The sequence below is a fragment of the Arvicanthis niloticus genome, chromosome 2, assembly GCF_011762505.2.
Source record: "Arvicanthis niloticus isolate mArvNil1 chromosome 2, mArvNil1.pat.X, whole genome shotgun sequence".
In the NCBI taxonomy this organism is placed as follows: Eukaryota; Metazoa; Chordata; class Mammalia; order Rodentia; family Muridae; genus Arvicanthis; species Arvicanthis niloticus.
In genome coordinates this window covers 112,262,286-112,276,639 of record NC_047659.1, presented here as the reverse complement: position 1 = coordinate 112,276,639, position 14,354 = coordinate 112,262,286, and the positions used below count along the sequence as shown (strand labels likewise).

The 14,354-nt window shown below is 41.3% G+C and overlaps 1 protein-coding gene across 12 annotated transcripts in view; it reads right to left on the bottom strand.

The window, feature by feature from the left end:
• Macrod2 (mono-ADP ribosylhydrolase 2) overlaps positions 1-14,354 on the bottom strand; it is a 1,857,339-nt gene that overhangs the window by 165,686 nt on the left and 1,677,299 nt on the right. For 7 of the 12 annotated variants that reach the window (XM_076929849.1, XM_076929852.1, XM_076929850.1 and 4 more), the window contains exons 10-11: positions 10,745-10,792; positions 2,251-2,334 (exon numbers count right to left, since the gene is read on the bottom strand). In XM_076929849.1, the coding sequence (XP_076785964.1) occupies positions 2,251-2,334; positions 10,745-10,792 (132 nt within the window). The remainder of the gene's footprint in view (positions 1-2,250; positions 2,335-10,744; positions 10,793-14,354) is intronic. The other 5 variants (XM_076929854.1, XM_076929855.1, XM_076929857.1 and 2 more) reach the window with 1 other exon arrangement.

The window sequence follows — 14,354 nt, the reverse complement described above, 5'->3', positions numbered from 1 at the left end:
CCGTATCGTCATCCATCGGCCTGCCTGTCTGATTCACTTCCTTTTTTCATCCTTTCTCTGGGATTTACTAATTTTATTTGCCTTTGAGGCTGTCATAGGGCTAAAGCATAATCCCCATATTTGTAGAGTAACTAGTGTTTACACTTCATAGCAATAATACCGTCAGAACATCCCTGGTACCAAACATAGTTATCATATTATCCTCCGAGATGTTATGACTCAGAGCCAATTCTCAAATTATATATTTGGAGTGGAGGTGGGGGGAAACTATACCATTGAGTCATATTAGGATTAGGAGATGACATTTTCTGAATAAAGCAACTTTATGAGGAAATAAAAAAAAGAAGCTTTAAGAAGTCGCAAGGAGTTGCTTGGAAGAATAAGTTACAACATGTCTATAATATATACTGACAATAGACTCCAGCTTTGGAAAACCACCTTCAATGGAAACTATGCATTGTTTGGCAACCATCTTGTAAGGGGTAGCCTCTCCAGGAAAAATAACTCTAGTTTTGCCCCTAACTCTTTGAAAGCTTGATCTTCAGAGATCACCTAGAAAATGACGTAGTTAAAGTGAGAATTCTTTGCTGGTCTCCTCCTCAGACACTGTCAAGGCTTGCTATCTGAGGCGAGGCTGAGCCACTGGCCTTCACCAGAATTTGAAGTGCTCTGCAAATTGCTCTAACTACCTAAGCACATTTTAGTGCGTGAAGTCAGTGCTTAGCCTAGCGCATTTCTGACTGAGATGGTTATAAGGGTGAGTGTCACCACTAACGGAATGCCAGACCTCTGCTTAATCACTCCTTATTTTATTTGTTACCATTTGTAGGAAATGATCATCCTTCAATCCTGGGGGCATCCTCTGCTGTGCCCTTTTCCATTTCTCTCTCTTTAGTGATCCCGGGAGAAGGTAGAGCCCGGCTCACCTTGATCTCAATCTCACCTTCTGACATAGAAGATCTACCCCAAGATCTGGACTATTCTCTGTATGTATTGAGGTCACCAATTCAAAAGAGAAACCCAGCGTGAGAGGCCAGTCTGGGGCAGGTTGGACAGATGCTCTGCTCTGCCTGCATTAGGTATAAAGCCAGTATCCTGATCCCATGTTTTTTTTTTTTACAGCTCTGCCTTCTCAAATGGGTCTAACCTGTAGGAGGGTGAAAGCATTGCCCTTATCTATCAGCTGGTCCTCAACACCTGCCAGGATGCTACATAGTCATGGAGGCATGTACTCCTTAAACCCTCTTTTCTAGCAAGCACTCTCCTGTGGCCGTACCTAGAGATCCTCCTTAGCTGATACTGATGTTTGTGGTGGTGATGGAACAAGGGGACCACTAGAGCCCAGGTACTCCTGCTTATGCTCCTCGAATGTCAGCGCTTGCTTGCTTGCTTGCTTGCTTGCTTGCTTGCTTGCTTGCTCTGAGTCTCCCCAGATTTTCTCAAGCTGTACTGCTCATGGAAACGCTTCCTAGCTGATCCCCCTTCCTCCACCCTCTCCTTTCACCTGCTCATGCTATGTCTCCCACTTTTCTCCTTTGTATTCTTTACAACCTTCCCTTTGATAAATATATGCTTCTCCTTCCACAGGGGAGAAGAAGAGTTTCCGTTAAGACCTAAAGTGACAATGATAACGTGACCAAGTCTTCATTTCACTAAGTAAGAACTAGAACTCCAGGTAAGCATGTAGAAGACTATGTATTCTAATGCTCAGAAGCTATACATGGAAAATGTACCCCCTCCACCTTTCAGAGAAAATTTGCATGGCTGTATGCTGTGCTAGAGCTACTAGAAACAGCATCATTCCTTCAGAAAGCTTAGCCCAGCAGGACTTGCTCATTCAGATACACTGGCCCATAGAAAAATAGAAGCAAGTTTTCTGCAGCATTTTGTTCAGATTTGATTCTGGAATCCCTGAAAAACATGTTCATGACAAAAACCAAAGGATCCCAATAAGACAATAGCTACAGAATTGGTCATCATGTGTGGGTCACACCTTGTTTTTAATACAACTCACACGATTTCACCTTATAGAAGTGCAGATCACACCATGCAGAGAACGTGACTCTGTAAAACCTGTATTTCTCTTTTTCTTTAACACGACAAATCTGACTTCTCATATTCACAAAAGATACTGAACATACTAGGAAGGCATAGTACATTATTCTGTGGCATTTTTAACCCTTAAGAATATCAAAAATTGACATAATTTACAAATGAAACAAAAGCTTGTCTTCAAAGCGCAGAACCCACCTTCACTGGAGTCTTTTGAACTTTCTGGTTTCTTTGCTTTGCTCTTCTTATGGGGTGGAGAAAGGCCTTTAGGCTCTGGCCCTTCTGGAAGTACAAAGATTTATTAATTCTTATTTAAATTTATCAGTAAGGTTCAGAATGTATTATAATTTAATAATGTTTCTCCTTAGTAACTTTTCTCCAACACACACACACACACACACACTTAACTAAGCCTTAACTACAGATCCATCTGTCAATGTGGCTAAAATAAACTTTGGCAATAGCTTGGATTTTCCATCCTACTACATAGACTTAAACTTAAGCTCCAGTATTTTTCTGTAGACATCATTAATGACTCATACTTATGCCAAATCATACACAAGTGCTTTATTAAAATTTTGAATAATTCTCCACAGGAGAAGTCCAAGGCATTCTGCTTTATATTCCATGGCTTAGCAGGTGCCATTATACCTTTCTTCTTAGTTCTCAAAGGATGGCAAAGGAAATACAATGTTGCCTCATTTTTGAGGTGACAGAAGGACCAGAAAAGATACTGCTTCTATTTATCAGGCTTCTTTTGTAATCTAGAATCTAAGCAGCTCTCTTATATGTCCCCAATTAAACTATTGTGTTTAACAACTTCCTCAATGTTTTCTTCAATCTACCCACAGGGGCTAGTAAAAACTGAAGGGAGTTTGACAAAACATCTCTCAGTCCACCCCTATCCAATTAGAATGGTTGCCAGCTCTGAGTTACAGATTCAGCCTCATCTTCCTCCTGAGGTCAGTGTTGGTGTCTTTCTGCCTTCCTGGCCGCATGGTTTTGGTTTGGGGCTGGATGTCTTCTACTGCTTTCCCCTTCCATTTTCAACCCACGAGCAACTCCTTCTGCTCTCAAAGACTAGATGCTCTGATCTCTGCCAAGGAACTCCTCAAAACTCCATCTTCATTTTAACTTTCATCAATGGGGAACCCAAGAAATCTCCTTTCTGGGATCCTGGTATTCTTTGTGGGATGATTGGAGCCTCGACTAAGGTTAGAGTCACTATCAGCTGACCTTCCTTTTAGGTCCCAGGTCTCAGGTCCCAAAGGCACCCTTACTATTACTCCATGCCACACTTGGGGCTTAAGTACATTATCCTCTAAGTCCTAATAGTTTTTCTTCTCTCAACCCGTGTCAGGAATCTCAAACCTAAAGGCAGTCTGAACTACACATTATGTGTGCAAACTTCTCTCTGTGGTACTCCGAGTCTGGATGCCATTGCATACTATCTACCAACCAGTTTAAACTAAAACCTAGGTATCAACATCCAAACTTAGGCTCACCTGCTCCCCGAGCCAACTAATCATGCCATCTCTGCTCTAATGTATGCTACACCCATCTGTTATGAATTGTGCTCGCACCCGAGTCAGCAGCACCTCCTCCTGATTCTCCTGTCTCCAGCCATCTGATCTCCTCTTCTAAGAACTGTGCTTCGATTCTCCATACAGTGAGCTTTTAAAATATAAATCAGATGTGGGGTGCTCACCTGTTTGAAATCCCTATTAGCGTGACATCCTGATCTACTTCTCCTCCAGAGCACAATGTGCCACGTGGCCCCATTGGCATCTATAATTTCATCTTTTCTTTTGCCTTTTATGTTTTTCACGTATTTCTATTTTATACGCATGGATGTTTTTAAATGCATGTATTTCTGTGTACCACATGTGTGTGGTGTCCACAGAAGCTAGAGAAGGTGTAGGGCCCCCTAGAACTGGAGTTACAGATAGTTGTAAACTGCCATATGGGTGCTGAGAATTGAACCTGGGTCCTCTGTGAGAACAGCCAGTGCTCATAACTGCTGAACCATCTCTCCAGCCCATCTTTATTTTACTTTATTTTTAAACCACAGCTAGGCTGATTCCTGCCTCAGGACTTATGCTGCTATCCCCTACTCCAGTATCTCCATCACATTTCTGCCTTGTTTGGGATCTTCTTTTTTGTTTGTTTGGTTTTGGTTTTGTTTTGTTTTACTTTGTTTCCCAGACTAAATTCAGCCCCACCTCCTCCAACCCCACCCTACAAAAGCTTTCCCTAATCCCATAATGTAAAATGCCTATAAGTGAAGCTTTCAAAACACTTGTGTCTGGAATCATTTTGCTCCTCTGTTCATGTCTTTATTGTACATTTATATACACATTCAACCAACTCTAAATTCTTGAGCAAAGGGCGCTTCTGTCTTAGAATCCCTCCTGTATCCTTGGTGCTGAGCAGAGCAGTGAGAATTTCATTTTAGAGTATATTTTATTTTTGCTTCACTGGTCCTTTCTTTAAGTCCAAGATATAATAGGTCTATGCCTAATTCTTATTCTCTCAGCAGCCGTTGACTCATTCCAGAATTCTAAAATTATACTATAGAACTGTGTCGAACTCGTTTCTCCCCCTTTCTCTCTCAATTATTAGGAAAGAAACAGAACAACAATGTAAAAACACATAGTTGATAGATATGCTATTCAAATTTTTGGCATCACAGTTTACAAAGGTTTGGGGCAGGAGCTAGGTTTTATGTGGTCACAAGTCAGTCACGGCTGAGGTGATTATGGTGGCCAGGGTGCCAATGACTACATTAGTGACCTCCAACTTCTATCACAGGTGTGACACACATGCTGACCCATTAGAATGTTTCAGCAAAACCAGAAATGAGGTCTTCCAAACTGTTCATTGCATACATATATCCAGCCTACGGAGTCACAAAACGGGCAAGGCAACATTGTGATCTCACCATTAGAAGATCTAGGCCACTGTACTCTAAAGAGTGCTTCTGTCCTGCGGGCCAGGTGAGAGTCTCCAGAGATGAAAATGCAACTTCAAACCAGGGCTTTTTATAACAAGGGTTTTGATAATCTCGGTTCAAATTTGTGATTTGGACCTTAATAAAAATTCTTACAGTCTATGTGAGATTTTTCTAAGGTATCTGTTTGTCTATGTTTAAAGATACTATAATACCCCCAAATACTAACATTTTTTTTATTATAAACTTCAGGTGTTTGGTAGATAAGGGAGCTTGCTGCATATAAGAACATGGGTGAAATTCATGAGTATTTGATCATTTCCTGATGCCCACGGGATGTTCAGATAAAGGTCACTGATAAACATGAGGTTTGTGCAAAAGTTTCTACCTGAGGCTCAGTAGGGGAGTTACTCCCTCTTGGTCTGAAGGGAGCTGAGTGGAAGAAGCTGATTTTGTTTCTCTTTGAAAACAATGTCATGGGCTTTATGATCACTATTTTAGGTTGCCTGCTTCTGTCAAAGGCTGGACTCTGGAGCTTAGCCATGAGGATGGCCACCTCCTACTCTTATGGATACCCTTCCCTCCCCCAGGGGAGCAGGGTTGTGTGACACTTGTAGCTAGAGCCCTGCTGGCTCAGATTGGACCAAGTAAAGAGTGTGTGGCCACGGAGATGGAAGTACATGTGGAATCATTTGCCATGTCTGAATTTTGGCTGGTTAAAGAGCTAAAAAGAAATTTCAGGGTTCCCAATGGAGGAGTGAGAGAGAAGACTGAAGGAGCTAAAAGGGTTTGCGGCCCCATGAGGAGAGCAACAATACCAACCATCCAGAGCTCCCAGAGTCTAAACCACCAGCCTGGGAGCACATAGGGAGGGACCCATGGCTCCAGCTGTATATGTAGGGGAGGATGGCCTTGTCGGGCATAGGTGGGAGAGGAGATTCTTGGTCCCATGAAGGGTGGACGCCCAGTGGGGGGGGGGAATTCAAGGGTGGGGAGGTGGGAGTGGGAGGGGGCAGGTGGGGGCACATCCTCATAGAAGCAGGAGGAGGGGGAATGGGATAGGGATTCCTGGGCAGGGAGGGGGATGGGGTAAGAGAATAACATCTAAACTGTAAATAAAATATCCAATTAAAAAAAAAAAAAAGAAAGAAATTCTAAGTGTTGGGGGCTGACTTTTAGCAGAAAGCGGCTATCAGCTTTGCAGCCATCTTGAGCCATATACCCTGACATGAGACTTGGATTACAATAGCCTACAACAGCTGAGAACACTCCGATAATCTTGGTTTAGATACCTTGAGATTAAAGGTGTGTGAGATTAAAGGTGTGTGACTTAAGAGTATGACTTTGAAGTATAGAGATCAGAGTTAGAGACAAGACCTAAGGGCATGATTAAAGGTGTAACTTAGAGGCATGGCTTAGAAGTGAGACATATAAAAGGCAGAGACAGAACAGATCAGAATTCAGACTATAGAGGGATCATCAGACACAGCAGACAGAGGAGACACAGCAGGAGACACTTAGAGGAAGAGAGACTGAAGAATAAATGGGATTGAATCACACCTTGCCTGGTCTCCATTCTTCGAGTCTGCCCTCACCCTCGCTCTTGCTGAACCCCGACCAGGGATACAGTGGCCGCCCAAATGTGGGTTGGCCTGGGCCTCAACATTTTGCCTGGGCTGCAACATTATTTTGGCCGCCCCAACGTGGGGCTAGTGTGGGCCCCAACATTTATTTTGGCCGCCCCAACGTGGGGCTAGTGTGGACCCCAACATTATTTTGGCACCTGAACAGGGACTCGAGCTTGGGCCCCAACATCTAAGTGTTTAAGCCAGCTTGCTTCTTTCACCTCTTAAGTGCAGAGTGTCACCTTGAAGACCTATCAACTTCATTTGAGATGTGTATGCCTCCATTTGCTCTACATGTCTGGAGCACAAAGTTATTCACGTGCACTCTGGGGTAAGTCTCACTTGGATTCAAATTCTGCCTCTATGATTTAAGCAAGAACTATTTGAAGCCTCCATAATGAAAGTTTTCTTTGTCCGTTGTTGTATGAAATAAACTCATGCACATCCAGTGATCTGTACAAGTGAATGCCCAGTTGAAATCTGGTATGCTAAAAGGTATGGTAAGCCAGACCTGAGTCCCCTCGCATCAATCAGTTGTACTGCCTCTCCCCCAAGTCTTGCATTGGCAGTTCTGAAATGTGTGTGGCCGATATTATCCCATCCACAGAATCATCAGCAGCCTCACATCAGAACTCAAATCACCCAGAGAGCCAGTTGAGAAGCACATGGTTGCATTTAGATATAGCATCCGTTATTAGGATGAGAAACTTAAGTAGCCCTTCACTAGGTCAGTTGTATTCTTAATCATCTCTCTAGCTTTCCAACTTCTGTGAAAAGAGGTGATGCACAGTGGAGGGATGGTAGAAGTGAACAGTCTTAGGTGAGAGCCTTGACTCATCTTGCAGACCAATATACAAGGACTGTGAGATTTGAATAAAGTCAACCTGCACACCAATGTCTGGCAGAGCCAGCTGGAGTGTTATGGACCATCTGGCACATGAGTCTCCCATGATTTCAACACTCAAACATTAGGAGATGGAAGCTAGCTCCCCATATCCATTCTGTCTTAGCATCATGGGTCATTGAGTCAGACTCATCCAGATGTTGACAGCAGAACTCCCTGGAAATCTGATTGAACTGGAATCAGAAACAATAATACACCAGATTGCAAATGCTGATTCTACTTTGTGGAATCCTCCTTCCTTTCAATAATTCTTTCAAATGAATCAATGATGTGGGTAGTTAGCTAACCCTACTCAAGAAGTCAAATCTCTTTGCCTAGAAATGTGTACCTGTAGTGGAGAAGCAAATGATCCATGGGAACATAAGGCTGGCTGAGAAGGGATAGTCCCTACGGCTGAACATTCTCCAAGGACACTTCATGAAAGGCAATGCATGAGAGTCACTAAGAATAACACTGAACTCATGCAATTTAATCTAGAACAGATTTTTAGAAATAAAACAAACTACATGGACATAAGGAATGAAGTTTCTATAAAAAATTTATCTTGGGATTTACTTTTCACAAAAATCAAGTGGCATTCTTGTCTTAGAGAATGTTTTTCACTCTCTCAGGTATGGATACTGGGACAATGTTTTGAGTACAAGTAGATAATTTGAGAATTTATCTCAGGAAGTATTAGAAAAGGGCTAAGAATCAAGGCAGGAAAAAGAAGACAGACAATTCTGCACATATTCATAATAAGTCCTAGCATGGGCATCATAGGCTCAACTTTACTGAAGACTTCTTGAGGAGAGTATAGAATCAGACTATTTAATAATCCAGCCATATAAACATTGCCAGTGAGGACTTAAATGTGCTTGCTTAATGTGAACTGAGATGCAGATACAAAATATGCATGGGTGTCAAAGATTTAGCATTACAACTTAAACATGGTATCTGACCATACCATGTTTCTTTGTTGATTACATGTTGGAGAGATAATGGTTTTGGATGATTGTGTTATATAAAATTTTACTAAAGTTAATCTCATTTGTTGATTTATTTTTTTAATGCAAGTACCAGAAAATACAAAATTACATATGAAGCTCATTTATTTATTTTATTGGACCATACTAACTACAGCATAACCTAGAACTTGTCTCAGATATGTCTTAGGGGTGTGTGTGTGTGTGTGTGTGTGTGTGTGTGTGTGTGTGAGTTCTTGTATAAGGACTCTCAATGAGCTATACTCCCTCCGTGAGAATCTTGGGAAATCAACCTTTATGCCATCATTGGTTGGAGAGCTACTCTGGAGGAATGAACCCACCAGTATTTTGGGTTTTCTTTCACGAATAGAGAAAAACACTCAGCTGGGGAGCCATAAAAGCAATCATTAGAAAGTTTCCATTCAGAGAAAAGAATAGGTGCTGAGAGAACCTAGGCAGGGCGCCAGAAGCTGCTCCTGCAGTCCCTCTTCTGCTTCCTCCATTCCTGCTTGGACTTTTCAGATCCTTTAACCACTCTCGTATTAGCTGAGTCCATTAACTTTGTGGAGAGAAGAGAACCTTATAAATCAGACATGTCTAGACTAAAGAAGAGTAGAAAAAAGGCCTGGGTTATTGCTCCAGTGAGCTTTTAAGAAGGGAGCAGATGCTATTTCTCTATGCAATGAGTGGGTCACCACAAGAGGGACAGAATTAAACAAATGCAGTAAATGTCTATTTTAATCAACTCTCAGTCAGCGAGATCCTTGGCATCAGAATTTGAAGCTCTGTTATATGAAGCTTCTCAGACTAAGATTGTCAGTAACTTACAGGATGCTCTAGTATCAAACTGTAGGCCACTTGAGACTAAACTCTTTCTGATATCTGTTTTAAAATTTGAGGGTTGGCCCCATTTCATGGCAAAGGATTGTGACTATTGAAATGAAGAATATGGTCCTCTTAATCATATAATTAGCTCCAGAAATGAGAAAAAGACAACAGAAAGAAACAACATAGTTTACCTTTATAGAGAGCTAAGCACTGTGAATAGCATTTAAGGTCCATTATCTCATTGAATCTTCTAAGTGAAATAATATGGCAAGGATTATTGCCCCAGAAGTGAACCATGAATATGGTAGAAAGACATTAAAAGTTAACGAATGGTGTAGTTAGAACTGCATTCAAGTCTATTGATTCATGAATCACTATTTAAGGACACATTGAATGGCTCCCTTAGGCCAGAACTTATACTTTTAACCAACAGGTTCCCTTGTGATCCTGATCATTCTTGAATGGTTGGGATATATCTTAATAATGAGAACAGTAAGTGCTATGTGATATTCATCAACATAGCCACAGGAACAATTGAGGTCTCACGAGCTGTGAAGAACCACTGACATCTAGAATGGAGGAAGTGATGTTATGTGATTTCTAAACCTTGGTCTTAAAAGATGAAGCATCTCCCTGCATCATTGACTCCTTCAAGGTGAAAGCTGCTGGTTACCATGTTGGAATGCCTTCTAGATCACCAAGATCTCTTCAACTGTACAAATTCAGAAATTGCTCCCAATAAGACTTCTGCTCATAACTGAGGCCAGTCGTCATCCAGGCAAGTAGGTAAGAATTTTTGGAAGATCCTAGCTCCTGTTTGGGGCCCAGATCTTATAGAATTAGATGAGTAAACTTCCTTTGCTCTGGAGTTCCTCAGCCTCAGCTTATCAGCAAAACAATCTGTTGACTTGAACTCAAAGATGTGGTGATGGGTTCTTTACAAATTGGTTGATTATGGTATAACAAATGTCTTTCTCTCTCTTTCTTTCTTTCTTTCTTTTTTCTTTCTTTCTTTCTTTCTTTCTTTCTTTCTTTCCTTCCTTCCTTCCTTCCTCCATCCCTTCCTTCCTTCCTTCCTCCTTCCTTCCTTCCTTCCTTCCTTCCTTCCTTCCTTCCTTCCTTCCTTCCTTCTTCCCTCTTTCCCTCCCTCTTTCACTCCCTTCCTTGCTTCCTTTCCTTCTTTTTTATTTTGTTCCTTTACTCTGGCGAGAACCTCAAAGTTAGTACTCAAACCTAGTAGCTATATTTGCCTAAAAGTTACTATGGCTGCCTCCCTATTTTATGATGTTGAACACACATTTAAATTTTTTCTATTTTCTTAACCTTATTCTGTCTTTCTTTAAAAAAAATTGTATAGGATTTGTATAAGAAAAATTGGTCCTTTAATTTACCCCAAGTAATAAAATGACAATCTTATTACCTGCATCTTCTTTCATGTCAGCGTCTGCTATTTCTTCATTGTAATCATCTGTTGGAAAAGGAAAGACTCGTATCAAAGTAAGAAACAGCAGAACTTTCCAATTTGACTCATCAAATAACAAAAGAAACAGAAAAGGACAGCAGAAAGAAGGGCTAGAGCAGCCATTGTCCTGGATCATCAAGTGGAGCTTGAAGAAAGTGCACTCTCCCAGCAAAACCTAACACTGGAGGTTACATTCCTGTTTATGACAACACATAAGCACCACAATAAGCACACAAAGTATGTGTGGTCACATTGGTCATTTAAATTCTTCAAAAGTATTACCTATGAACTTTAAATCCCATGAGTCTACACTCATGGACAGCATTTGTGCTGAGCTTCAGTGTCAGCACAGTGGACACACTGGTATTTGTTTCTCCACACTGCTGGGAAAAGCCTGCTCTGCAGTAAGGCAGGCCTTCCACCTTCTGCTCCCACAGATCCTACTGGTGGTCTCTTTCCTCTTCAATTCTCTTCATTTCTCAGAATAACACCTCCTAAATGGACAAGGATGTTTGATTCGTCTGTACTATGATGGCATGCTTGCTGGATTACTCTCATTCCATTCTTCTCCTTTACCCTGGCCTTCCTTTGTGTGTGGTGTGTGTGTGTGTGTGTGTGTGTGTGTGTGTGTGTATTGAGAAATGGTCTTCCTATGTAGCCAAGGCTATAATAATACCATGTAAAAACATTCTCTCAATGCTCCTGCCTCAGTTGCCTATCTCCTTAACAGGTTGTACTTACCCTTATGAACTTACAGCCGTCTGTGCCTCTTCTTGAATGCTCCTTATATCTATTACCTTGGTCTGAATGTGTGCCACCCCTTTATGTGTTGAGTCTTATCCCCAAAGTAATGATTGTTAAAAGATGATTATGTCACCAAGATGGCCCCCTAATGAATGAGATCCGTTGCTTTAAGAAAGAGGTCAAGGTGCGACCCAGTCTCTACTATTCCATTGAAGACCAAAGAGAAGCTACCCTCTGTAAGGAACTTGGGCCATACCAGACTTCTAGCATGTAGGAAATAAATATGTGCTTTATAAGCCTCCCCATTTATGTATGGTATTGTCTTACAGCATTCCTGACACTAAATGCGAGTCAATGCCTACATAGTGGTTCCCCCTGCTTATTTTACTGTGCTCCATTCTAATAATTTCTCTGAATTATGCTTCTTGGAGATTTCCTAATTGTTCCATTCTGTTTTCTTCCTCTGACATATTTTCCATTCACATGTGGCTGCCAGCCCAGTCTTACTTAATACGGTTCCACTTTGGTCTACAGCTTCATAATAACAGCCCCCTGTGCAAAGAGCAAAACCCGACTCTTCCCTCTGATACTTAAGGTCAATAATATCTGGTTCCAAGCAGCTTCCTTACCCTGTGACATTTATGTTATCACCTAGACAGATGGCAGCACTCAACTACTTTGTTTCCTCAAGGTAATATTGATGTTAGTCTATTTTATGTTGCTATAACAAAATACTTGAAGTGGGTACTTTACAGATACAGGAGGTTTATTTAGCTCACAGTTTTGGAGGATAAAAGTATAAGATAGTGAAGTCCCATCTGTTCAGGCCTCTGTCAAACACCACTGGCTATATTATGGCAGATGGCATTACAAAATAAGCCATGCGCATGTTAAGAGTAAGTAAGATAGCAGGAAAAGACACAGTTCTCCTTCTATGTCTTATAAGTACAGAATCTGAGCACTAACCCAGGCCTATGAGGGCCACACTAATGTCTTCCTATGGTAGTGCCCATATGATCTGATCACCTGTAAATGGCCTAGAATCTCAGTGCCACTGTATTGAAAACCAAGTTTCTAGAGCACAGACCTTTGGAGGGTAAACCATAATATTTTCCTTTAGCTTCCTCTATCTGCCTCATTCTTGCTAGTGAATCTCTCTCTCTCTCTCTCTCTCTCTCTCTCTCTCTCTCTCTCTCTCTCTCTCATCTTCAAGGTTAAGCTTGCATTTTCTGATGCAGGTTTCACTGAAATAGACAAGAGGCAGCTGAATCAGAAAGTATGTCTATGAAGGCTTCCAGACCATCTATTTGAAGTAAGTTTGAATTAACCGTATTTTTTATGGATCTTATTTTTACTGTCTTAGGAATATATACTTTAAAGCCATTTGAACTCAGGTCTGCCTACTGGCTCTTTAGCCCACCCATTTACTAGCTATGTAATCTTGGAAAAGTTGCCTATTCTTCCTGGTTTTCAGGTTCGTTAGTCACAATAAGTGATGATAACAATGCCCATTATATAGACTTGTTCTGAGGACTGTTAGATGATGCCATGAAATGTTCTAGAACAGGTATTGAAACAACATCAAGTGCTAAGTTATTTGCATAAAATGTCATTATCCAGAACTTGTTAATGGATCTGCCTTCCAAATGCCCACCTCATGAAGACTATGAGGATGAAAACCACGTCTTGAGTTCCTTTGTTTTTTCTTGATACCCAGTGCCATTTATTTTATGTAATAGAAAAGATAAAGACCTTTCCACTAAATGAACAAACCACAAACAACCATGGGATGTTGGGTATGTGACATAAAATAGTGCAATCCTCAGTTTCTTAATCTGAAAGGGAGGGGTAGTAATGTAGCCAGCTTTCCTAGAAATGGGGCTGTGTACACACAGCTAGCACAGAATAAGCTTTTAATGCTATTAATTATTTGGTAGTATGACACTAGTGTCCTACTTCTGTTCCTTTGGTAACTACTAAGTACTACAACATACAAGAAGCATAGTAGTCCTTGAAGACAGAGGTCAAGAATCCCTTTATTTACAGACATGACAAAGCAGGTCATGACAAGCAGACCTTGGGCATCAGAGCAGGAACTGACATGCTGCTGTAGGTGAGCAGAGGTTCTATCATGGACAGATAAGAGACAGCAAAGTCAGAGGGAATCCACAGAAGCTGTCCAAAGGAGGTAAAGGGTCATCTAAAAAGTAATCTGAGGGTCACTGGTGATAAAGAGAGGAGACAGGTGATTACCAGAAAAGGTAGTCTTTTGGCTACATATCCTTGTTTACAAGCCATGTTACTGAGTCTCAAAGCACCCCACATCGTTCTGTGTGTGTGTGTTTTTCAGAGTGTTTCTGGAGACTAACGTTTAAACTGAAAGACTGAGCAAAGTAGATGGTCCTCTGTCCCCAGGCTAGCTTGATGGCTCTCACATTTTGACACTGTTTCTTCTCTCCCTTTGAATTCAAACTGAAATATTGGTTCTTGCTTTGTTTTAAGCCTACACATACTCAGACTAGACCAGTGGTTCTAACCCTTCCTAATGCTGATACTCTTTTTAATACAGTTTCTCATGTTGTGGTGGCCCTCAGCCATAAAATTATTTCATTTCTACTTTATAACTGTAATTTTGCCCCTGTAATGAATCATAATATAAATATCTGATATGCAGGATATCTGATAAGTGACTCCCCTAAAGGGGTCACGATGTCCCAGGTTTCGAACTGCTGGACTAGATCCATTGGCCTCCTGATTCTCAGGCACTGGCCTCAGAGGGGAGCTGTGTTACATGTTCTTTGGGATTATTTTCCTGCATGAGGGT